Raw genomic sequence first — 26,685 nt, 5'->3', positions numbered from 1 at the left:
ATCCAGCCCGATGCTCCCAGTGCAGTACTGGAGGGAGTGCTGCACGGTCGGAGGTGCCGTCTTGCGGATGAGTCGTTGAACCAAGACCCCCGAGGGCGGATGTAAAAGATCCCACGGCACCATTTCGAAGCAGAGCTGGGGAGGTCTCCCCAGTGTCCTGGCCAATATTTCATCATCATCATCGGCAGTCCCTCGGAACCAAGGATGACTTGCTGCCACTCCAAAAGTGAGTTCTCAGGTGGCTGTACAGTCCAATACGGGAATTACAGTCTCTGTCGCAGGTGGGACAGACAGTGGTTGAAGGAAAGGGTGGGTAGGGAGTCTGGTTTGCCGCACGCTCCTTCCGCTGCCTGCGCTTGTTTTCTGCATGCTCTCGGCGACGAGACTCGAGGTGCTCAGCGCCCTCCCGGATGCACTTCCTCCACTTCGGGGGGTTTTTGGCCAGGGCCTCCCAGCTGTTGCTGGGGATGTTGCACTTTACCAAAGATCCCACGGCACCATTTCGAAGAAGAGCTGGCAGGGTCTCCCCGGTGTCCTGGCCAATATTTATCTCCCAACCACCACCGAAAAACAGATCATCTGCTCATTCGTCTCTTTGCTGGGATCTTGCTGTGTGCAAATTGGCCACCGCGTGCCCCAACATTGCAACAGTGACAGCCATTGTTTCACTTCAGATCGGCTGACTGCAGTGCGGGCAGTACAGCAGGAGCGGCAAGAATTCATAGAGGGACGTGATCGGGGCCCAGGAGAGGCGTGAGTTCGGGGCCCAGAAGAGCCGAGGGCCCAGGGGTAGCACGGGCCCAGCCCACACTGCGATATGTGTGCGCACTGGGTCCGTGCAGCAGAGCTGGTCTCCAGACGTCTTGGTCAACCCTTGCCACTGGATAAAGGCCTAGCTCTGTCAAGCTCGTGTGGTGGCTGGTGTGCAACGGCCACCCCATGTTGAAAAAATCCACACACAGGCATCTTCCACCCTTCAAGATTTAGTTCGGGATCCATAATATTACGTCCTTCGTCGAAACACCTGTGAACTCATCCCTTTTCGGCGTGGAAGCAAGTCATCCTCATTTCGAGGGACCGCCTATGCTGATGATGACAAAAGTCCTTTAGTTCATTCAAAAAATAAACAAGAGCGTTACAGTGACTGTCTTTGTAAAGGTTGCTCGATTGCCTAAGGTGTTGTGTATGAGGTATCCCACTGTCTCCAATCTGACCTAAGCAGTATCTTCAGAGCCCCCGCCCAGGTTGCAATATGTTTTTGGTCCTTTGCTCATCCTGGTGCCTCAGTCAGTCGCTGCACAGCTGCCTCGTTCACTCCACGTTAATATTCCACACAAAAACTTGGGTTCCAACCTTTCCCACCTCACTTTTATTTTTCCAGCTGGTGCCTGGCAAATAACTGGCCACAAATGAAGTCCAGTTGCCAACCAGATGAATTCAGGAGGCTGTATCTGCTGCTTACCCTCTTGTCCTTCTGCTCCTTTGCAACTTGTGATATGCACGCTGCTAGACTTTCCACGGCATATTTTCAGCAATTGCTGATAGAATCCATTCATCGTCAAACTAACCAGGTCACGTGTAGTGTCAGCTGCGGGTCAATGGGTGGCACTCTCACCTCTTAAGTCAGAAGGTTGTGGGTTCAAGTCCCACTCCAGGAACTTGAGCACGAAGTTATCTAGGCTGACACTCCCAGTGCAGTGCTGAGGGAGTGCTGCACTGTCGGAGGTGCCGTCTTTTGGATGAGACGTTAAACCGAGGCCCCGTCTGCTCTCTCAGATGGATGTAAAAGATCTCACGGCACTATTTCAAAGAAGAGCAAGTGAGTTCTCCCTGGTGTCCTGGCCAATATTTATCCCTCAATCAACGGAACAAAAAAGCAGATTATCTGGAACATTCATAGGCAGTCCCTCAAAATGAGGATGACTTGCTTCCACGCCAAAAAAGGATGATTTCACAGGTGTTTCAATGAAGGACCTAATATTCCAGATCCCAAACTACATCCTGAAGGGTGGAAGATGCCTGTGCGTGGAATATTTTAGCGTGTGGTGGCCGTTGCACACCAGCCACCACATGGGCTTGGCAGAGCTAGGTCTTGGTCCAGTGGCAAGGGTTATCCTAGATGACTGGAGACCTGCTCTGCTGTATGGACCTAGTGCGCACACATATCGCAGTGTGGGCTGGCCCGTGCTGCCCCTGGGCCCGAACTCATGTCTCTGCTGCACCCTGATCACATCCCTCCACAGTCTCTCGCCGCTCCTGCTGTACCTGCCCACGCTCCAGTCACCGACCTGGACCTTGATGACGTCACTCTTCGCTGCCCAGGAGGGCAGGTACAGGGTCATTATCATATTGCTGTTTGTGGGAGCTTGCCGTGCGCAGCTTGGCAGCTGAGTTTCCCACATGGCAACAGTGTCTACACACCAAAAGTACTTCATTGGCTGTAAAGCGCTTTGAGACGTCCGGTGGTCGTGAAAGTCTTTATGATTATCGCAATAAGAGGGATTGGGCCTGAATTTGCTGAATACCTGTGCCATAGTAAGGGAGCATCTGCGGAGTACACCGTTATTATAGTGCTGAAACTCCAGGAAATTATGGCACAGGTGAACTCTGCCTTTACTTGCGTCACACCATAATTTGCTGGGGCTTTCGCGCTACTCCACGGAGACCGTTGAGGAATAGCTAATTATCCCAGCCCCGCGTCCCGATTAAAATCAATGGCCGTTGCGAATTTGTGCATTTAAGCTCATGTTCTCACTGCTGCCACTTAGAAAGATATATAATGTTGCTGGCGACCTGGTAACAGCATGATTTATGTGTTTACTCAAGATGGTTGCTTCTGATGCCTCATTATCCACAGACTCTTTCTCATGAATAAAATTCCATGCGGTATGAGATGTTTCTCTGAAAATCCAGAAAGCACTAAATAATAATCCGGAGAAGTGAGTTCAAATCCCACCATGGCAACTGGGGGAATTTAAATTCAGTTAAATAAATAAATCTAGAATTTTTTTCAAAAAGCTAGTCTCAGTAATGGTTGTTGTGTATGGAGAAAGAGTCAGACTGAACACTGTGAGCTCAAAGGAAAGTGTGACCTTAGTCTTTTATTGCAGGTCTCCAGAGTGCCTCTCCTTAACTCTGTGAAGCCTCCTTAAATACCTGTGCTCTCAAGGGATTATGGGATCCCTTGGGACTCCAGGGGATGAGCCCTCTGGTGGCTGCACAGAGTAAATACAAGTCCACCTGTATAACAACACTCCCCTCCAAAGTCAATAGTATAACTATATACAATGTGAGTCGATCTGGGGCCCTTTTTGCCCTGGTTGATCGTCTCGGTGTGAAAGCTGTGTTGTTGAATCATTTCTTGGGTCCTCGCTGGGTTGCTGTGCAGCTGGCCTTGCTGGGCTGCCTGGTGTGTTGGGCCCTGCAGGGCTGCTGCAGATGATGGGTTCTGCTTCTTGGCAACTGTGGTGCCGGTTGCCACTGTATGTATGTTGGGGGATCAAAAAAGGTAGGGTCCAAGGTGGGTTGCTCAGAATAGTCCGTGGATCTGAGTTTGATTTGGTCCAAGTGTTTCCGGTGAATGAGTCCATTTGAAAGTTTGACCCGAAACATCCTGCTCCCCTCTTTGGCCACGACAGTGCCAGGAAGCCACTTGGGACCTTGTACATAATTTCATACAAATACAGGATCATTGACTTCAATCTCACATGACACATTTGCGCTATCATGATATGCACTTTGTTGAAGCCACCTGCTCTCTACCTGTTCATGTAGATCAGGGTGAACTAACGAGAGCCTTGTCTTAAGTGCTCTTTTCATGAGCAGTTCAGCAGGTGGGATCCCAGTGAGTGAGTGGGGTCTCGTGCGGTAGCTAAGCAGGACTCGGGATAGGCGAGTCTGCAGTGAGCCTTCAGTTACCCTCTTCAAGCCTTGCTTGATGGTTTGCACTGTTCTCCCTGCCTGACCATTGGACGCTGGTTTAAACGGGGCTGATGTGACATTTTGATCCTGTTACGGGTCATGAATTCTTTGAACTCAGCACTGGTAAAACATGGCCCGTTGTCACTCACCAGGACATCGGGTAAGCCATGTGTGGCAAACATGGCCCGCAGGCTTTCAGTAGTGGCAGCGGACGTGCTAGCCGACATTACCTCACATGCACGTAGGTCCCCTGCAGTCAGAATCAGGGGAAGTCATAACGGGGAACAAAGAAATGGCGGACCAATTGAACAAGTACTTTGGTTCGGTATTCACTGAGGAGGACACAAACAACCTTCCAGATATAAAAGGGGTCGGAGGGTCTAGTAAGGAGGAGGAACTGAGGGAAATCCTTATTAGTCGGGAAATTGTGTTGGGGAAATTGATGGGATTGAAGGCCGATAAATCCCCAGGGCCTGATGGACTGCATCCCAGAGTACTTAAGGAGGTGGCCTTGGAAATAGTGGATGCATTGACAGTCATTTTCCAACATTCCATTGACTCTGGATCAGTTCCTATGGAGTGGAGGGTAGCCAATGTAACCCCACTTTTTAAAAAAGGAGGGAGAGAGAAAACAGGGAATTATAGACCGGTCAGCCTGACATCGGTAGTGGGTAAAATGATGGAATCAATTATTAAGGATGTCATAGCAGTGCATTTGGAAAGAGGTGATATGATAGGTCCAAGCCAGCATGGATTTGTGAAAGGGAAATCATGCTTGACAAATCTTCTGGAATTTTTTGAGAATGTTTCCAGTAGAGTGGACAAGGGAGAACCAGTTGATGTGGTATATTTGGACTTTCAGAAGGCTTTCGACAAGGTCCCACACAAGAGATTAATGTGCAAAGTTAAAGCACATGGGATTGGGGGTAGTGTGCTGACATGGATTGAGAACTGGTTGTCAGACAGGAAGCAAAGAGTAGGAGTAAATGGGGACTTTTCAGAATGGCAGGCAGTGACTAGTGGGGTACCGCAAGGTTCTGTGCTCGGGCCCCAGCTGTTTACACTGTACATTAATGATTTAGACGAGGGGATTAAATGTAGTATCTCCAAATTTGCGGATGACACTAAGTTGGGTGGCAGTGTGAGCTGCGAGGAGGATGCTATGAGGCTGCAGAGCGACTTGGATAGGTTAGGTGAGTGGGCAAATGCATGGCAGATGAAGTATAATGTGGATAAATGTGAGGTTATCCACTTTGGTGGTAAAAACAGAGAGACAGACTATTATCTGAATGGTGACAGATTAGGAAAAGGGGAGGTGCAACGAGACCTGGGTGTCATGGTACATCAGTCATTGAAGGTTGGCATGCAGGTACAGCAGGCGGTTAAGAAAGCAAATGGCATGTTGGCCTTCATAGCGAGGGGATTTGAGTACAGGGGCAGGGAGGTGTTGCTACAGTTGTACAGGGCCTTGGTGAGGCCACACCTGGAGTATTGTGTACAGTTTTGGTCTCCTAACCTGAGGAAGGACATTCTTGCCATTGAGGGAGTGCAGCGAAGGTTCACCAGACTGATTCCCGGGATGGAGGGACTGACCTATCAAGAAAGACTGGATCAACTGGGCTTGTATTCACTGGAGTTCAGAAGAATGAGAGGGGACCTCATAGAAACGTTTAAAATTCTGACGGGGTTAGACAGGTTAGATGCAGGAAGAATGTTCCCAATGTTGGGGAAGTCCAGAACCAGGGGACACAGCCTAAGGATAAGGGGGAAGCCATTTAGGACCGAGATGAGGAGGAATTTCTTCACCCAGAGAGTGGTGAACCTGTGGAATTCTCTACCACAGAAAGTTGTTGAGGCCAATTCACTAAATATATTCAAAAAGGAGTTAGATGAAGTCCTTACTACTAGGGGAATCAAGGGGTATGGTGAGAAAGCAGGAATGGGGTACTGAAGTTGCATGTTCAGCCATGAACTCATTGAATGGCAGTGCAGGCTAGAAGGGCCGAATGGCCTACTCCTGCACCTATTTTCTATGTTTCTATGTTTCTATGCAATCCACTTGGAGTATGCGTCTACCACTACAAGGGACATTTTACCCAAGAACGGGCCTGCATAGTCGACGTGTACCCTAGACCACGGTTTGGAGGGCCATAAACATAGCGCCGCCTCTCTGGGTACATTGTTTAACTGCGAGCATGTATTACATCAGTGAACGCAGGACTCTTAAGTCCGCATCGATACCGGGCCACCACAACTGGGATCTGGCTATCGCTTTCATCATTACGATGCCGGGGTGGGTACTGTGGAGGTCATTGATGAAGGTGTCTCTGCCCTTCTTGGGGACCACTACTCGATTGCCCCACAGAAGGCAGTCTGCCTGTATAGACAGTTCATTTTTGCACCGTTGGAACTGCTTTATCTCTTCCTGCATTTCTACTGAGACACTGGACCAGCTCCCATGAAGCACACAGAGATAATAAGGGGTCCTGGCTTGTCCAGGTTTTGATCTGCCGGGCAGTGACGGGTGATTGCTCACTCTCAAATGCTTCCATAACCATGGCTAGATCTGCGGGCTGCGCCATTTCCACCCCCGTGGTTTCCCAGTTAATAGTTCAGCCTCATTACGCAAATGGACTTTATGACATCAGAGTGTCATGTCGTCTCAAGAGGAGGCCAGTGGATTAGCTTAACAATTGAAATCATTTATACTGTGCAAGCCCTTTTGATGCCACATAAAAATATTCACGGGTCAAAATTATCACAATTCCAGCATTAATATTACTGTTTCCTTTTAATATATAAAGATTTTAAGGGCTGGATTTTCGGTCCTGCTCATTTCGGGGCGGTAATGGCGGCGGGGCGGTAAAGTTTGCGCCTGGGAACAGTTTGCGCCTCAGTCAGCAAAATTGGGCAGCTGGGCCCCAAGTCTGGGGCAGAGCGCTAAGGGAGGCGTTGCACACCGCTCTCAGGGCGCTAGGCCGACTGAGCAAGCGATAATCCCGAGCGAAACAGCCGGCCTCGGAGCGCTGTAAGAGAGGCCTGGGGAGAAAAAAAAAAACCACCAAAAACATTCCCAATAAATAGCTCACACCACCACAACATAAATCACACAAAAGAAATAGAAAACACTCACACTTACCTGAGGTGGACATCACTTACCTCACTGCGGCCGTTTCGCTCGGACCGCCCACTTTCGCAGGCAGTCCCACCAGGGGCCGCTCTACAGAGTGCGACGGATCGGGCGGAAGCCAAAAATCGATCCAATTGCACATCGGCTCACCTCTTCCGAGCGGCAATGCTCCGCGCTCCGCCGAAACCGGACCCGTAAACCCGTAAGCAGGACGCTGGAAGCTGGTCGCCCGACTGGAAGAGCTCACCGCCGCCATTGCCCCCCTCCTCCAGGAGGGGTGAAAACAGAGTTAGGAAAATCCGGCCCACTGTGTATTTGTAGCCAGAGGAATGCGTCATAGTTATTCCTAAATGCTTTTTTCTCGAAGCGACTACTCACAAAAGTGGCCACAATCGGAAGCACCTTGGGTTTGAGTCGGACATCGGCTGCACCGCTACTGACTGGCTGCGGCCGGTTTCAACCAGTTCTTCAGCAAGCTACAGGAAAGATGTGATTGCAATGGAGAGGGTACAGAGGAGATTTACCAGGATGTTGCCAGGACTGGTGCATTTTAGCTATGAGGAAAGATTGGATAGGCTGGGGTTGTTTTCTTTCGAACGGAGGAGGCTGAGGGGAGACCTGATTGAGGTGTATGAAATTACGAGGGGCCTAGATGGAGTGGATAAGAAGGACCTATTTCCCTTAGCTGAGGGGTCAACAACCAGGGACCATAGATTTAAAGTAACTGGAAAGAGCTGGAAAGTGGGATTAGGCTGGATAGTTCTTTTGTGACCGGCACAGACGAGATGGGCTGAATGGCCTCCTTCCGTGCTGAAAATTTCACAGATTCTAAGTTGTGGAAATATGCCTCTGAAGGATTGGGGATCCTTAAGGGGTTCGTGGCCAGTATCGCCTTTGCCGCAAATTCGGCCCCTTGTTACGAGTTCGTATGTACCACACAAGTGATCCACCTGCAAGTGTGCAATGGAGACCACCACTCCAGAGCATGAATGAGACTGATTACGTGTCTCCAAATGCAGCGTTTCAGCAACTAGTGCGCGACCAAACCTTGCGTGGGAACATGCGTTTCTGTTGCCACCCATATTCCAAATCTGCCCTGCATCATCAGCTCGGAACTTTGGAGTCTGCCTCACCATATCAAGGGGCCGTTTGTAATGGTCATTTAAGAGGTTATATAAGCTCACCATAAGCTCGAGGAACGGCACTTCATCTATCTAAGCTGCTCCGTCTGTAGTATCTCAGATCCTGTTGAAGGGCTCTGTCTGGAATGTTAATATTTGCCATACAGATACTTCCTAACTTGTTTATGTGCTTCCAGCATTTTCTGCATTTCTCTTTCAAATTTCCAGCATCTGCAGTATCTTTTTCTTTAAATGACCAGAGGGTTGATTTACTTCCATACCTTCCTCGATATGTGTTTCATTGTTAGAGGCAACGTGACTCCCTTCCCTCCCGTACCCCTTCAAGAAATATAGTCACTGGTTGGTTATTGCACAATTGACAAGTGAAGGTGTTTGAGTCCTGGCTAGTGGGACAACAGGTCCAATGATGGACAACAGGTCCAAGTCGCTGGAGAAATACCACCAACGATGGCTCCGCAAGATCCTGCAAATCCCCTGGGAGGAAAGATGCACCAACGTTAGCGTCCTCGACCAGGCCAACATCCCCAGCATCGAGGCACTGACCACACTTGATCAGCTCCGCTGGGCAGGCCACATTGTTCGCATGCCAGACACGAGACTCCCAAAGCAAGCGCTCTACTCGGAACTCCTTCACGGCAAACAAGCCAAAGGCGGACAGAGGAAACGTTACAAGGACACCCTCAAAGCTTCGCTGATAAAGTGCAACATCCCCACCGACACCTGGGAGTCCCTGGCCAAAGACTGCCCTAAGTGGAGGAAATGCATCCGGGAGGGCGCTGAGCACCTCGAGTCTCGTCGCCGAGAGCATGCAGAAAACAAGCGCAGGCAGCGGAAGGAGCGTGCAGCAAACCAGTCCCACCCTCCCTTTCCCTCAACGACTATCTGTCCCACCTGTGACAGGGACTGTGGTTCTCGTATTGGACTGTTCAGCCACCTATTTTTAGAGTGGAAGCAAGTCTTCCTCGATTCCGAGGGACTGCCTACAATGATGATGACCAGGAGCTCCTTGGGAACAACACATTGACCATTAAACAACTTTTTAAAAATTCGTTCACGAGATGCGTGCGTCACTGGCAAAGCCAGCATTTATTGCCCATCCCTAATTGCCCTTGAGAAGGTGGTGGTGAGCCACCTTCTTGAATGGCTGCAGTCCGTGTGGTGCACGTGCTCCCACAGTGCTGACTTTGTCGCAGCGGTTTATTACAGAGAGCAGTTAAGAATCAACCACCTTGCCGTGGGTCTGGAGTCACATATAGACCAGACCGGGTAAGGACGATAGGTTTCCTTCCCTAAAGGACTGTAGTGAACCAGTTGGGTTTTTCCAACAATCTGGTAGTTTCATGGTCACTGTTACTGATACTTGCTTTTTAATTCCAGATTTATTTAATTAAGTGAATTTAAATTCCCCCAGGTGCCGTGGTGGGATTTGAACTCACAGCTGCAGATTATTATTTAGCGCCTAGTGGAGCTTCTGAGAAACATTTCATAATAGATGGCATGGGCGATGGGAACATAGAAACAGGAGTGGGCCATTTAGCCCCTTGAGCTTGTTCCATCATTCAGATCATGGCTGATCTGTGACCTAACTCCTTAAACCTGCCTTTGCCCCATGTCCCTTAATACTTTTGGTTAACAAAAATCTATCAATCTCAGATTTAAAATTAACAATTGACCTAGCATCAATTGGCATTAGCAGAAGGATTGATGCGTTTAAAATCGTCAAGCTCAGGGATGTAGAAGATCGTTGGGGGCTATTTGTCGTGCAACAAGACAACAGCCCAAAAGGTCATGAAGTTAAACTGAGAAGAGGTCTATTATTCATCCAACACATGGTATTATACAATCCTTTGTACATTCCCACTTCATATCTTGCTTATGGTATTGCTGTTGGGGTTGAGGAGAAGCAATTGGTGAGAGCCCGAATTGTAACGTCTATGTCAAAGCTAGCCGTTACCATACCATAGGGTTGCTACATCCCTTTTCTCTTTGAGTATAAAGTTAGCCATTGTTTTTCAAAACTTCAGCAATAGGTTGGGCCTATACACATTGGAGTTCAGAAGAATGAGAGATGATCTTATCAAAACATATAAGGTAATGAGGGGGCTCGACAAGGTGGATGCAGAGAGGATATTTCCACTCGTAGGGGAAACTAAAACTAGGGGACATAGTCTCAGAATAAGGGGCTGCCCATTTAAAACTGAGATGAAGAGGAATTTCTTCTCTCAGAGAGTTGCATATCTATGGAATTCTCTGCCCTAGAAGGCTGTGGAGACTGGGTCATTGAATATATTTAGAGCGGAGCTAGACAGATTTTTGAGCGATAAGGGAATAAAGGGTTATGGGGAGCGGGCAGGGAAGTGGAGCTGAGTCCATGATCAAATCAGCCATGGTTTATTAAATGGCGGAGCAGGCTCGAGGGGCCAGGTGGCCTACTCCTGCTCCTATTTCTTATGCTCTTATGATTAGGTCAGGATATTTTTGCCTTGTATGAACTACTGGAAGCAGAGTTCTTAACCTGATGGTTTCCAGACTTTCCTCATTATCTTACCCTGCTTCATATGAACCTTGACCTCCTCTACTTAAAGAAAGAATTCCCCAAAACACTTCATGTGCCAATTAATTTTTTTGAAGTGTAGTTACTGTTATGCCGGCAGATGTACACAGCAAGATCCCACAAATAGCAATCCAAAAAATGGTCAGTTTATTTGTTTTTGGTGGTGCTGGTTGAGAAATAACTGTTGGTCCGGGACACCAAAATTGCACTGGTGTAGCGTAATATGAGCGTACTTCTGATTCTCCAGCTAGCTTCAACATTACACCAAGAAATATGGCAAAAGGTCAGAGCTTCAGAATGTAAATCCCTTAATAATGTAGTGTGAAAACTGTTGATAAAGAATAAAAGACATATCTAACATTCTTGTAACTCAACATTAACAATCAATTACTAGCAGTAATCAAGAGAAGTTACTTATCTCTTACTGTACATCACATATAAATACAACAATTCCAGAACAATTGGATGAGGAGAAGTTATTTACATCACTGTACTTCTAGGAAGGTTTAATACAGCAGGAGGTTTGTTTCTAATCACTAAAAGTTACAGACAGTCTAAGCTAAAATGGATGCTGTTTACCCTCTGCTGCTGCTGGTTTCCTCTTTGGTTTTGCTTTCTCTTTGTTCTTTTCTGTCCAATCAGAAAAACGCCACCCTGTGGCTGGAGTACTTCATGACAATTATTGTGTCCAGAATTAAACTGGCTCCGACCAGTACAGGTATAGTCTTCGAATAGTACCACGAGGTCTTTTACAGCCATCTAAACAGGCAGATGGGACTTTGATTTAGCGTCTGATTAGGAAGACAGCAGCTCTCACAAGGCAGCACGCCCTCAGTATTGCACTGGGCTGTCGGCACAGATTGTGTGCTGAAGTTCTGGAGCGGGGCATGAAACCATGGCCCTCTGACTCAGAGGCATAGTGCTACTCACTGAGCCAAGGTGACATTGCCAGCTGTAATGCACACACCCGCGAGTATGCTCACAGGTTTGCAGAGCTTAGCCAGTCACGTGACGTTCACAAGACTCAATAAAACCCCGGCCAGTTGGGTTCGGGGAATCCACAACGAGGCAGGTGGTTGTGAGATGAGTGGCTGAACTGGAAATGTGTAATGTGATAAAGTTGCTAATAAACCAACTAATTCTTAATAGCAATGTGTTGCTATGAATTCTTAAACAAAGAACCCCTGAAGGAAATACATTACACCAGGCAAGACGATCCTGTTTTCTGTAATTCTTGCAGATTGACTGATGTTTCCGTTTTTTGCCGTTGTGCTTCTGCCCACAGTATTCCCAGTGCTGCACTCATCACTGCTGCTGTATTTAATTCCATGGCAATCTAATCTTGGCAGTCATGCCTTCGACTTTATGGAAGCTGCCGTTTGTGTTGGGGCTGAGATAAGTTTATCGAGTGAGAGCCCTAATTGTAAAATCTCCGGCTAAGCTAGCTGCGAGCATAGCAATTCATCTTGCTCTATTCTTTCCTCTCCTTGCACAAAGACTGTCAGCTGTGACTGAGTTCTCTGGCTCCAATGTGTTTGTTCGAGAGTTCTGCCGCGCTGTACACTGTCAGACAATTTGTTCAATCTCATTCTGTTTCACCGAGGAGACTTTCCCTCCCGTGTGACTCTCTACTTCCACATAGGACCTGACTTCTGAACATAGATTTCTGCAATCGAAGGTAACTGCCAACATTTTTGTGAATGAAACTGGGGAACGTTGGTGATACTAACTACAGCTTGCATTTATATAGCGCCTTTAACATAGTAAAACCTCCCAAGGCGCTTCACAGGAGCGTTATCAAACAAAATTTGACAGCGAGCCACATAAAAAAATATTGGGGCAGGTGACCAAAAACTTGGTCAAAGAGGTAGGTCTTAAGGAGGGTCTTAAAGGAGGAGAGCAAGGCAGACGGGTGGAGAGGTTTAGGGACGGAATTCCGGAGTTTATGGCCTCGGCAACTAAAGGCACGGCCGTCGATGGTGGAGTGATTAAAATCGAGGATGCGCAAGAGGCCAGAATTGGAGGAGCGCGGAGATCTCGGAGGGTTACAGGGCTCAAGTAGTTTACAGAGATAGAGAGAGGCGAGGCCATGGACGGATTTGAACACTTGGATGAGGGCTTAGTGGACCCAGGAGTCAATGTAGGTCAGCGAGCACAGGGAGTGATGGGTGAACGGGATGTGGTGCGAGTTGGGATAAGGGCAGCCGGGTTTTGGGTGAGTTGAAATTGTTGGAGGTTGGGAGGCCAATCAAGGGCGCATTGGAGTAGTCAAGTCTGGAGGTAACAAAGGCATGGATGAGGGTTTCAGCAGCGGATGAGCTGAGGCAGAGGCGGAGACGTGCTGATATAGGCGGGATCAAGGGGTATGGCGAGAAAGCAGGAATGGGGTACTGAAGTTGCATGTTCAGCCATGAACTCATTGAGTGGCGGTGCAGGCTCGAAGGGCCGAATGGCCTACTCCTGCACCTATTTTCTATGTTTCTATGATATTGATACAGAGGAGATTGATCAGCATGTGAAAAGCATGGGCTGGTGCTTCGTATATACAATTTTGCTGAATGTTACTTACCTTTTTTCAGACAGTAACAGGTTAGCTGTGTTCTTAGTTTACTTAGAATCCTAGAATCTTACAACACAGTAGGAGGCTATGCGGCCTGTCATGCCTGTGCTGGCACTTTGAAAGAGCTGTGCAATTAGTCCCAGCATTTATAATTTTTTTTTGGCTTTATAACTAAAAGAAAGACTTGCATTTCTATAGCGCCTTTCACGACCACCAGACGACTCAAAGCGCTTTACAGCCAATGAAGTACTTTTGGTGTGTAGTCACTGTTGTAATGTGGGACACGCAGCAACCAATTTCCAAACAGCAAGCTCCCATAAACAGCACTGTGATAATGACCAGATAATCTGGTTTTGTTATGTTGATTGAGGGATAAATATTGGCCAGGACACCAGGGATAACGCCCCTGCTCTTCTTCAAAATAGTACCGTAGGATCTTTTATGCCCACCTGAGAGAGCAGACAGGGCCCTCGGTTTAACGTCTCATCTGAAAGACAGCACCTCCGACAGTGCAGCACACCCTCAGCCCACATTGTGATTTGTGTGCGCACTAGGTCCGTGCAGCAGAGCAGGTCTCCAATTGTTCTGGTTAACCCTTGCCACTGGATAAAGACCTGGCTCTGTCAAGCTCATGTGGTGGCTGGTGTGCAACGGTCACCACACATTAAAAAAAAATCACGCTCAGACACCTCAATTTGAGTTCAGGACTGGAACATCGGGTCCTTCATTGAAACATCTGTGAACTCGTGGAAGCAAGTCATCCTCGTTCGAGGGACCGTCTATGATGACTCCCTCAACACTGCACTGGAGTGCCAGCCTAGATTTATGGCTGCTTTGGGACATCCTGACGTTGTGAAAGGCGCTATATAAATGCAAGTCCTTTCTGGTTTTGCTTTCCCGCTGTTTGATTAGTTGGAAATTGGTGCACAGCGGATGTCCAAGCTTCCAACATACGTTCGAGCAATCATCGGAACTACATGCAGCAGTCACTCAATATTCCAGTGCCTACTTCCATCAAGCAAGGTTCCCCCTTGGGAGCAGGAAGTCAGGAAATTACCTCTTGACTTTTCATTTTGATGACGTACTTCTTCAGCGCTCTTCGGTGTGCCTAAAGAAACTTGCAGCCTTCAATTGTTTTATTTTTCTGCAGGTTGTAGCGCTAGTCACCTCTTAAAAAAGATAGGTGCTGCAAGGAATTCAGGCCCAAATTGACTAGGGAGAGGTCAGAGAGGAATTTCCCAGACTTTTTTTCTCAAATTAACCCAGGATTTGTATCTGCTTTTTCACACCTCTCCCAGAAGGTCACGTGATTTTTGGGTGGAGTGGGGAGTGTATATATTGTGATACACAAGGTACCAACAACAACAACTTGTATTTAGAGAGCGCCTTTCACGTCGTAAAACGTCCAAAGTTGCTTCCTAGCAGTGTTATAAGACAAAAAAATTTGACACCAAGCCACATAAGCAGAAATTACGGCAGATGACCAAAAGCTTGGTCAAAGAGGTAGATTTTAAGGAGCGTCGTATATGAGGAAAGATAGGTTGAGAGGCGGAGAGGTTTAAGGAGGGAGTTCCAGAGCTCAGGGCCCAGGCAGCTGAAGGCACGGCCACCAATGGTGGAGCGATTATAATCAGGGATGCTCAAGCGGGGCAGACTTCTCGGAGGATTGTGGGGCTGTAGGAGATTACAGAGATTTTTTTTTAAATTTCAAAATATACTTTATTCATATAAAAATTTGTACAGTACATTCAAAAGCTGTTCAGTACATTTAGCTGCAGCCAGCAATCCCATACACTACATTTGGGTGCTGACGGCAGTTCCGTTCGATACATTTGCTTGCTTTTTAGTTCAAGTACAATTCGGAGATTACAGAGATAGGGAGGGGCGAGGCCATGGAGGGATTTGCAAACCAGGATGAGAATTTTGAAATCGAGGTGTTGCTTAACCGGGTGTATCACAATTGTGTGAGACAGGCTAGATGGACCAGAGGGTCTTTTCCTGTCTGTCATTGCTCGTATCAAATGTTTGCATTACCTCTGCTTCAGTGTGTTGGGGCTGCACTCAACTGTAAAGGGCCATAAAGCTCACTGCCCCGAAACTCTATCCTGTATTTTCTTATCTTGCCACACATATAAAACTGGAGCGATTGTTCGATGCCTGCAATCTCCTTCTACTTCGTTGTGCTGTTTTTATCAGTGCTACTGAACCGCGACAGAATCTTGTGTTGAAGATAATTGGTTCTGAACTGTTTTTGTTACTGCCTCCTGCAGCCAAGGTCAACAAAGATCCCATTTTTAAAGTTCAAGAGTGACTTACTTTTCTTTGGCTGCTTTTGCTTTAGCTAGGCCCGACTCTCAGTGAGTTGCAATTTTCTTTCCAGCAAACCGTTTTATTTCCCTTTTCCCCCTGACTTTGCGAGAATTATAGCTTTGACATATGTCAGCTGTGGCTCAGTGGATAGCACTCTTGCCTCCAAGTCCGAAGGTTGTGGGCTCAAATCTCCTGAGCATCAAAATCTAGGCTGACACTCCAGTGGAGCGTTGCACTGTTGGAGATGTTGTCTTTTGGATGAGACATTAAACCGAGGCCCAGTCTGCTCTCTCAGCTGTATGTAAAAGATCCCATAGCACTATTTCGAAGAAGAGCAGGGCAGTTATCCCTGGGGCCAATATTTATCCCTTAATCAACATCCTAAAACCAGTTTATCTGGTCATTATCACATTCATGTTTGTGGAAGCTTGCTGTGCGCAAATTGGCTGCCGCGTTTTCCACATTACAACAGTGACTACACTCCAAAAGTACTTCATTGGCTGTAAAGTGCTTTAGGATGTTGTGAAAGTTGCTATATAAATGCAAGTCTTTATTTATAGCTTTACCTCATTTGATTCTTTAAATCATTTGAGCAGAAGTCAGGCTTTCTGTTCTGTTTGGAGGCATTTTAATGTCTGACACCCATTGCCTTGGACACTGCTCTCCATATTATTGGACCCAGAGACCTGAGGGCTAACATGCACCTGTGCACTCTGCATCCCCCTCTGCGCACAATGCATGCAGGCCCATTTGAGACCTCCCAATTTGACTCCCACCATGTGACTCAGCAGTGCCCCAGTTGCTAGGCGTCCATTAGGCTCCTTGATGCCACACTTGGTCAAATGTTGCCTGGATGAGTGCAGCTCCAACAACACTCCAGAATCTTGACACCATCCAGGACAAAGCAGCCCGCTTGATTGGTAATCCATCCAACACCTTCAACATTCACTCCCTCCACCACCGGCGCACCGTGGCTGCAGTGTCTCATCTTAAGCAGTCCCTCGGAATCGAGGAAGACTTGCTTCCATTCTTAAAATGAGTTCTTAGGTGGCTGAACAGTCCAATACGAGAACCACAATCTCTGTCACAGGTGGGAGGGATAGTCATTGAGGGTAAGGGAGGGTGGGACAGGTTTGCCACACGCTCCTTCCGCTGCCTACGCTTGATTTCTGCATGCCCTCAGCGATGAGACTCGAGGTGCTCAGCGTCCTCTCGGTCTTTGGCCAGGAACTCCCAGGTGTCAGTGGGGCTGTTGCACTTTATCAGGGAGGCTTTGAGGGTGTCCTTGTAACGTTTCCTCTGCCCACCTTTGGCTCGTTTGCAGTGAAGGAGTTCTGATTAGAGTGCTTGCTTTGGAGTCTCGTGTCTGGCATGCGGACAATGTGGCCCGCCCAGTGGAGCTGGTCGAGTGTGGCCAGTGCTTCAGTGCTGGGGATGTTGGCCTGGTCGAGGATGCTAACGTTGGTGCATCTGTCCATCTACAAGATGCACTGCAGCAACTTGCCAAGGCTTCTTCGACAGCACCTCCAAAACCCGCGACCTCCACCACCAAGAAGGACAAGGGCAGCAGGCGCATGGGAACATCATCACCTCCAAATTCCCCTCCAAGTCACTCACTATCCTGACTTGAAAATATATCGGCCGTTCCTTCATAGTCGCTGGGTCAAAATCCTGGAACTCCCTCCCTAACAACACTGTGGGAGCACCTTCACCACACGGACTGCAGCGGTTCAGGAAGGTGGCTCACCACCACCTTCTCAAGGGCAATTAGGGACGGGCAATAAAGAGCAAGGGACTAGGACTAATTGGATAGGTTGTTTAAAGTGCCGACACAAGGGGCCGACTGGCCTTCTTCTGTGCTACATGATTCTACTGTTTCATCAGAGCAAATCACCTTGCTACATACATGGTTTAAAAGTTAAAAGTCTCTTTCAGGAACACAATGCTCCCAACAGACAGATCACACCAGGTTGGACAAGAAAGTGAATCAATCCAGTGCCTCTCGGCTCCCAGGTTTCGAGCTTGACTCCAGCCCGGCCTGATTGATAGGTTGCAGAGCTCGAGTTTGGCAGCTGTAAAGACCATCTGAGCGAAGTGAATTTAGCCAATCACAGTCCCTTTTCCCAATGGGCACGGATCAGCAGTCGGACCTATAATTCTGCTCTGAATGGAAGAATATTCCGATTACTACATGGCAATTCATATCTATGCACTTCCACTTTTACACACTTGGGACTATATTACAGTATGGATTATAACACCGGGCTCATTAAAGGGCGATCCCATCAATCTATGTAAAGGTGATTTATTGAAAAATAATAGGCCTGTCTAACTGGTAAACTCAGTGGCAAGCACTTGATCTTTACATTAAAGAGATAATTGGAATGGAGTTGGTGCCAAGATGCCACAGTGTTGGTGACTTTTTCTGTTTTTAGACCTAATGTTGGCCTCCTTTCAAATTCTTCTCTCTTGAGCATCCCCGATTGTAATCGCTCAACCATCGGTGGCCGTGCCTTCAGCTGCCTGGGTCCTAAGCTCTGGAACTCCCTCCCTAAACCTCTCCGCCTCTCAACCTCTCTTTCCTCATTTAAGATGCTCCTTAAAACCTACCTCTTTGACCAAGCTTTTGTTCATCTTCCATAATTTCTTCTTATGTGGCTCTGTGTCAGATTTATCTGCTTTGTCTTATAACACTGCTGTGAAGCGCCATGGGATGTTTCACTACGTTAAAGGTGCTAGATAAATAAAAGTTGTTGTTGTTGCTTTATTCAGCTCTTCCCACCTGTTCTTTTCATTCTTTACTACTTAGAATGATATAAAATTTATAGCACAGAAACAGGCCATTCGGCCCAACAGGTCTATGCTGGTGTTTATGCTTCACACGAGCCTCCTGTCGCTTGAAACCAATTTTGACAATGACAACTCGCATTATTTTCCACCTTCAACAGAAGTGTAATCAGATAAAAATCGACACCAGGGCCAAGAAGGAGATATTAGGAAAAAGAAAGAAAGACTTGTATTCATATAGCGCCTTTCACGACCACCGGGCGTCTCGAAGCGCTTTACAGCCAATGAAGTACTTTCGGAGTGTAGTCACTGTTGTACTGTGGAAACGCGGCAGCCAATTTGCACACAGCAAGCTCCCAACAAACAGCAATGTGATAATAACCAGTTAATCTGTTTTAGTGATGTTGATTGAGGGATAAATATTGGCCGAGGACACCGGGGGGTAACTCCGCTGCTCTTCTTCAAAATAGTGCCACGGGATCTTTTTATGTCCACCTGAGAGAGCAGACAGGGCCTCGGTTTAACGTCTCATCTGAAAAACGGCACCTCCGACATTGCAGCGCTCCCTCAGCACTGCACTGAAATGTCAGTCAAGAGTTTTGTGCTCAAGTTTCTGGAGTGGGACTTTGACCCCACAACCTCCTGACTCAGGCGAGTGTGCTACCCACTGAGCCACTGCTGACACTAGGAGGGCCTCAAGCGTGTAAGGAAACTTTATGATTTAAAATTCAAGGCTGCACCAAGGATGAGGTGAATTGTTTAACATCGAAAGTGCTTCTCCCATTTTGTTTTCTTCATTTAACATCTTAGTTTTCTATTTGTGCCCTAACTTGAACTCTCAAAGTGTGTGTTTAATACACCAAGTTTCTGATAAAGCCACTGATCGTGTCTTTAGCACAGAGGGACACCATGACCCCGCCCCCCTACCTGATGAAAATTTGGCCTGTTCTCCAACATCTTGTGGTATTGCTACCTTTCTGGGCCTGGTTTCCTCAGCTTCCCGGCAGAAAGGCTATTGCCGCGCCAGTTTATGTGGCACAGAGTGGTTCCGATCAACGTGATAAAAGTGGCCACCAGGTTCACAAAGCGAACCCTAAGCCAACAGCCACCTCTGCCGCTCAGATATCTTAAAATCACAGAATCTTACAGCACAGAAGGAGGTCATTCGCCCCATCGTGCCTGTGCCGGCTCATTGAAAGAGCTGTCCTCTTAGTTCCACTCCCCTGCTCTGAAAACGTTTCATTTTCAAATATATATTCAATTACCTTTTGAAAGATATTATTGAATCTGCATCCACCACCCTTTCAGGCAGTGTATTCTCGATCATAACAACTCGCTGTGTAAAACAAGTTCTCCTCATCTCCTTGGTTCTTTTGCCAATTATCTTAAATCTGTGTCCTCTGGTAACCGACCAAACCGCCAATGGAAACAGTTCCTCCTTATTTACTTGATCAAAACTCCTTTTAAGTCTCTCCTTAACCTCCTCTGCGCTAATAAGAACAATCCCAGCTTCTCTAGTCGCTCAACATAACTAAAATCCCGCAGCCCTGGTATCATTCTGGTAAATCGCCTCTGCACCCTCTCCAACGCCTTGACTTTCTTCTGAAAGTATAGTGCCCATAATTGGACACAATACTCCAGCTTCGACCTAACCATTGACTTATGGAGGTTTAGCATGGCCTCCTTACTTGGAGGTGATGGTTTCCTTTGACATTTCTGGTCTTGTCAGCCCCGGTGGCAGAGATCGTGGGGAGAGGGATGTGCGGTTGAGGTAACATTGGTGATTTGGTGCAATGCATCCTGGAGATCTGGATGAGCAGAAATGTTCTCCAATTGAATATTGGGAAGCCCGAAGGCGTTGTTTTTAGTCCCCGCCACGAACTTAGTTCCCTAGCCACTGACTCCATCCCTCTCCCCAACCTCTGTCTGAGGCTGAACCAGACTGTTCGCAACCTTGGTGTCATATTTGACCCTGAAATGAGCTTTCGACCATATATCCGCAGCATAACTAAGACCGCCTATTTCCACCTCCGTAACATCGCCCGTCTCCGCCCTTGCCTCAGCTCATCTGCTGCTGAAACCCTCACCCATGCCTTTGTTACCTCTAGATTTGACGATTCCAACGCACTCTTGGCTGGCCTCCTACATTCCACCCTACGTAAACTAGAGATGATCCAAAACTCAGCTGCCTGTGTCCTAACTCGCACCAAATCCCGCTCACCCATCATCCCTGTGCTCACTGACCTACATTAACTACTGGTTAAGCAACGCCTCGATTTCAAAATTCTCATTCTTATTTTCAAATCTCTCCATGGCCTTGCCCCACCCTATCTCTGTAATCTCCTCCAGTCCCACAAACACCCCCCCCCCCCCCGCCAGAGATGTCTGCGCTCCTCTAATTCTGCCCTCTTGAACGTCCCTGATTATAATCGCTCAACCATCGGTGGCCGTGCCTTCTGTTGCCTGGGCTCCAAGCTCTGGAACCCCCTGCCTAAACCTCTCTTACCTCTCTTTCCTCCTTCAAGAATCTCCTGAAAACATATCTCTTTGACCAAGCCCTGCGCTAATTTCTACTTATGCGGCTCGGTTTCAAATTTTTTATCTCATAATACTCCTGTGAAGCGCCTTGGGACATTTCACTGCGTTAAAGGCGCTATATAAATACAAACGTTGCACACACTGCAGCCACAGTACACCAGGGACAAAATTGGGTGATATCGTCCCCTTTACTGCTCTCTAGCTACACTCAGTTACAATAATATGTTATTTAATGGCTTTTTACATGTCATTTATATTTCAGCACTGTCGTTGCTGATTAATAGGAATACAGTTAATATGGGTATTCTTTCTTGAAGCACTAACCTATAATTAAAGACAGAGTGACTGAGCACTTAGAGAAATTTGAGCTGATTAGAGAGTCAACATGGATTTGTAAAGGGTAGGTCATGTCTGGCTTCTCTGCTGGGCAGCCTCGATTCTGCTTCTGCAGACTCTGTTTTCGGCTCCTTCTCTTGTACTATTTTGCTCTATGTTAAAGAAAAAAGAAAGAAAGACTTGCATTTATATAGCACCTTTCACAACCACCGAATGTCTCAAAGCGGCATACAGCTAATGAAGTACTTTTGGAGTGTAGTTACTGTTGTAACGTGGGAAACGCTGCAGCTAGTTTTGCGTACAACGCAAGCTCCCACAAATAGCAATGTGATAATGGTCCGATAATCTGTTTTTTTGTTCCGTTGATTGAGGGCTAAATGTTGGTCAGGACACTGGGAATAACTCCCCGGCTCTTCTTCGAAATAGTATCATGGGATCTTTTACATCCACCTGAGAGAGCAGACAGGGCCTCGGTTTAGCGCCTCGTTGGCCAGGACACTGGGAATAACTCCCCTGCTCTTCTTCGAAATAGTGTCATGGGATCTTTTACATCCACCTGAGAGAACAGACGGGGCTTCGGTTTAACGCCTCAATCGAAAGACGGCACCTTCCCGACAGTGCAGCTCTCCCTCAGCACTGCACTGGAGTGTCAGCCTAGATTTTAGTGCTCAAGGCCCTGGTGTGGGACTTGAACCCTCAACCTTCTGACTCAAGAAGTGAGTGTGTTACCTACTGAGTCATGACTGACACTGTTCACAATGTTCACACACATAAACTCCCCTTTACATTTCTGCTTGACAGCAACCAGAGGAAAATACACCAGCCAGCATCTATTGCAGGCATCGCCCCTGTGCTCGCTGACCTACATTGGTTCCCGGTTAAGCAACACCTCAATTTTAAAATGCTCATCCTTATTTGCAAAACCCTCCAGGGCCTCTCCCCTCCTTATCTCTGGAATCTCCTCCAGCGCCCCCCCGCCCCTCTCGGAGATATCTGCACTCCTGTAATTATGTCCTCTTGAGCATCCCTGATTATAATCACTCAACCATTGGTGGCCGTGCCTTTTATTGCCTCGGCCCCAAGTCCTGGAACTCCCTGCCTAAACCTCTCCATCTCACTACCTATCTTTCTTCCTTTAAGACGCTCCATAAAACCTACATTTTTGATCAAGCTTCTACCGTAATATCTCCCTTTGGGGCTCGGTGTCAAATTTTGTTTTATAACGCTTCTGTGAATTGCATTGGGATGTTTTACTACGTTAGAGACACTATATAAATAAAAGTTGTGGTTGTTGTAGGAGCCTTGCTGGTCCGTCTGGCTGAGTATAACAGCACATGGTGTAACCACCCATTGAGCCAATTGGGACGGCTATGCGCGTTTTTATTCTGCTAAAGAAAACATGGATATTTGATGCCTACTTGTGGCCTATTGCATTCGAATCCACTGTAAGGAAGCAGTTGCATTCTTTATATTAACTTTCACTTTTCTGTTGAAAGGCTTTGCTGAGCATACAGCTACAAGCTTTCTTTGTCTTGGCAGATTGCCCTTCTAGGGATAAACTCTTCCAAGGATGCATCTACCCAAGGCAAATGATAAATTGCCCAGTTGAAAGAGTTGATTAGCAACTCAAGCAAGATAAAGCCTTGATAAAGTGTATGGGAGGCCCTCCTGAATAGCTCAGAAACATGGACCATGTACAGTAGACACCTCAAGTCACTGGAGAAATACCACCAACGATGTCTCCACAAGATTCTACAAATCCTCTGGGAGGATAGACGCACCAACATCAGTGTCCTTGACCAGGCCAACATCCCCAGCATCGAAGCACTGACCACACTTGATCAGCTCCGCTGGGCAGGCCACATTGTTCGCATGCCAGACACGAGACTCCCAAAGCAAGCGCTCTACTCGGAACTCTTTCATGGCAAATGAGCCAAAGGTGGGCAGATGAAACGTTACAAGGATACCCTCAAAAGCCTTCCTGATAAAGTACAACATCCCCATTGACACCTGGGAGTCCCTGGCCAAAGACAACCCTAAGTGGAAAAAGCGCATCCGGGAGGGCGCCGAGCACCTCGAGTCTCGTCGCCGAGAGCATGCAGAAATCAAGCGCAGGCAGCGGAAGGAGCGTACGGCAAACCAGTCCCACCCACCCCTTCCCTCAACGACTATCTGTCCCACCTGTGACAGAGACTGCGGTTCTCGTATTGGACTATACAGCCACCTAAGAACTCATGCTAAGAGTGGAAGCAAGTCTTCCTCGATTCCGAGGGACTGCCGAGGAGTGAGTGAGTGAGTGAGATTGAAAGAAGAAGCTTATAATGTTGCGAAGAACAGTAGTAAGCCTGAGGATTGGGAAAGTTTCAGAAACCAGCAAAGGATGACCAAAATATTGATAAAAAGAGAAAAAAATAGACTATGAGAGAAAACAAGCAAGAAATATAAAAACAGATTGTGAGAGCTTTCTACAAGTATGTAAAAAGGAAGAGAATAGAAAAAGTCCCTTAGAGGCTGAGGCAGGAGAAATTATTACAGGGAATAAGGAAATGGCAGAAACGTGAAACAAATATTTTGTATCTGTCTTCACGGTCGAAGATGCAAAAAGCATACCTAAAATGGTGGGGAACCAAAAGTCTAATGAGGGTGAGGTACTTAATGAAATTCATATAAGTACAGAAAAAGTATAAGAGAAACTAATGGGACGAAAATCCGACAAATTCCCTGGACCTGACAGCCCACATCCTCGGGTTCGAAAAGAGGTGGTTGCATTGGTTTTGATCTTTCAAAATTCCATAGATTCTAGAACGGTCCCAGTGATTGGAAGGTAGCTAATGTAACCCTGCTATTGAAGAAAGGAGGGAGAGCGAAAACAGGGAACTACAGCCAGACATCAGTCGTCAGGAAAATGCTGGAATCCATTGTTACGGAAGTGCTCTTCGAAAATCAGAACATGATTAGGCAGAGTCAACATGGTTTTATGAAAGGGAAATCATGTTTGACAAATTTATTCAAGTTTTTTTGAGGATGTGGCTCCTTTACAAGCCACTTTGCATGTACAAAAATGTGTTTATTTATCATTTGTCATGATCCCAGGCTGGACTCTCAAGGTGTTGGCCCAGATGCATCCTCATGTCACTGTCACACCGGCTGCATATTCTGTCCCAATCTGCTCCCGAGTCGGGAACATAGAAAATCTCAATATAAGGTGTCTCCAACCCGGAGTTGCATTGGGATTGCCACAGGGGGATTGAGAATGTCTGTTCTCAAGTCCCATCCTTCTTTTGCTGTCTCTCACTCTCTGACCATCGGAAACTGATGGTGATCGGCAACGTTCCCGTTCATTTTTTGGGGGGGGTGCGCTGCCCATTTAAGAAAGCGGGCATGTGCAGTTTTTCCTGTTGAAAAGTGGGCAGCGCAGGAGGTACAGTCGGGCAGCTTAAAGGGACCTTTGGTAGTATTCTCAATCTCCCTGTGGCAATCCCAATGCAACTCTGACATTGGAGAGGAAGGGTTGGAGATTCCTTATATTGGGATTTCCTATGTTCCCGACTCAGGGGCAGATTGGGACAGTGACAAGTGGATGCATCTGGGCCAACACCTCGGGGGGCCCAGCCTGGGATCACTGCGGGAGAAGGGGGGGGTGGGGAAGGGGGTGGGGTGAGGTTCAATCTCTGCTGTCCAGCTTATGTCCGCCTCTCCACCTCTCCCTCCCCCTTTAAGACGCTCCTTAAAACTTAACCTCTTTGACCAAGCTTTTGGTCGTCTGTCCGAATATCTCCTTATGTGGCTCGGTGTCAAGTTATGTCTGAAAACGCTCCCGTGCAGCTCCTTGGGATGTTTTACTACTTTAAAGATGCAATATAAATGCAGGTTGTTGTAGTTCACAGCTTGCTCATTTGCTCAATCCATTCTGCATTTAATTAAATAGTTTTGGCCTCGTCGTTTGGCAAAGTAAGGAATTCCTACTGAGAAATAACACACTGACATTTGCCAATTAGCTAGGAGCAACTTCATTTTGAAGCACTATTTATACAAATCGCGTTCTTCATCTTTTTTAATCTTAAAAGCTATTTGATCAGTGGAAGGACTTGTATACTTTTTGATTCGGTCTGACTTTACAAATCTTTGAACAGGCATTACATAATCATTGCACAATTATCTCGTTCTTTGTCTCCCAGCTCTAGGGTTAGTATATCATCACAATGGAGATGAATATAATAATTCATCAATAGGTCCATGCCTGAGACATTGCCGTGGAAAAATTTCCGCAAAGTTCATCGCTTGCTGATGATGCATGGCAGCTCAACAACATTTAAAATGGATTCACATAAACTCCCCCGCCACCACCACTAAATGTGCGCCATGAACCAGCTTCAAACAGAGAAAGCTTGGAATTTATATATCAGGATGTCCCAAAGTGCTTTACAACTAATGAAGTACTTTTGTTTCATAGACACTGTTCTAATGTAGGCAACGCAGCAGTCCATTTGCACAGAGCAAGCTCCCACAAACAGCAATGTGATAACGGCCAGACAATCTGTTTTTTTGTGACACAAACACAAAAACAAAATAGTTGCGGATGCTGGAATCTGGAATAAAAACAGAAAATACTGGAAATCTCAGCGGGTCAGGCAGCATCTGTGGAGAGAGAAACAGAGTTAACGTTTCAGGTCGATGACCCTTCGTCAGAACTGGAGAGTGTTCAGAAAGAACGGATTCTTAACAAGCCCTGAAAGGGGGAGGGGAAGAAAGAACAAGAGGGAAGGTCTGTGATAGGGTGGAAGACAGAAGAGATTAGAGAGACAAAAGAGATGATGGGCCAAATTGAAATGGTAATGGCAGGAGTTAGAAAAACATTAGTCGAGATAGGGTGTGAATAGTGGGATAATGACCAGCTGCCATTAGAGACAAGGAGAGGAAAATAAAAATAAACAGGCTCAGTGGAGGGTGGGGGGGTGACGGGAGGGAGGTGGAGGCGTGGGCGGGGGGGGGGGGGGTGCGCGAGGGGCAGCGGTTACGGTCTGAAATTTTTGAACTCGATGTTGAGTCCAGAAGGCTGCAAAGTGCCTAAACGAAAGATGAGGTGCTGTTCCTCGAGCTTGCGTTGAGCTTCGTTGGAACAGTGCAGAAGGCCGAGGGTGGAGAGGTCAGAGTGGAGAATTAAAGTGACAGGCGACCGGAGGCTCAGGGTCACACTTACGGACTGAACGGAGGTGCTCCGCAAAGCGGTCGCCCAATCTACGCTTGGTCTCCCCAATGTAGAGGAGACCACATCGTGAGTAGGAAATTTGAGTCAAGGATACACAGAAGAAGATTTTATGAATCTGGATCGAATTGATCCCAATTTTTGCTCTCTGGAGTCTTCACAATTTAGTTCGTTTTTAGCCTTTGCAATTTGCTCTGGCAT

At 47.1% G+C, this 26,685-nt stretch overlaps 1 protein-coding gene across 2 annotated transcripts in view; it reads left to right on the top strand.

Moving 5' to 3' along the window:
* LOC139235005 (alpha-synuclein-like) overlaps positions 1–26,685 on the top strand; it is a 105,591-nt gene that overhangs the window by 34,895 nt on the left and 44,011 nt on the right. The window contains exon 5 of one of the 2 annotated variants that reach the window (XM_070866085.1): positions 17,553–17,621. The exons of the other annotated variant lie outside the window; for it this stretch is intronic. Within the exon in view, the coding sequence (XP_070722186.1) occupies positions 17,553–17,603 (51 nt within the window). The 3' untranslated portion in view covers positions 17,604–17,621. Of the gene's footprint in view, positions 1–17,552; positions 17,622–26,685 lie in introns of those variants that run through there. 2 annotated transcript variants of the gene reach the window in all.

The sequence above is a fragment of the Pristiophorus japonicus genome, chromosome 2 (genome assembly GCF_044704955.1).
Source record: "Pristiophorus japonicus isolate sPriJap1 chromosome 2, sPriJap1.hap1, whole genome shotgun sequence".
Classification (NCBI taxonomy): domain Eukaryota; kingdom Metazoa; phylum Chordata; class Chondrichthyes; family Pristiophoridae; genus Pristiophorus; species Pristiophorus japonicus.
The sequence above is the reverse complement of the archived record's forward strand: the minus strand, read 5'-3'. Positions and strand labels throughout refer to the sequence as shown.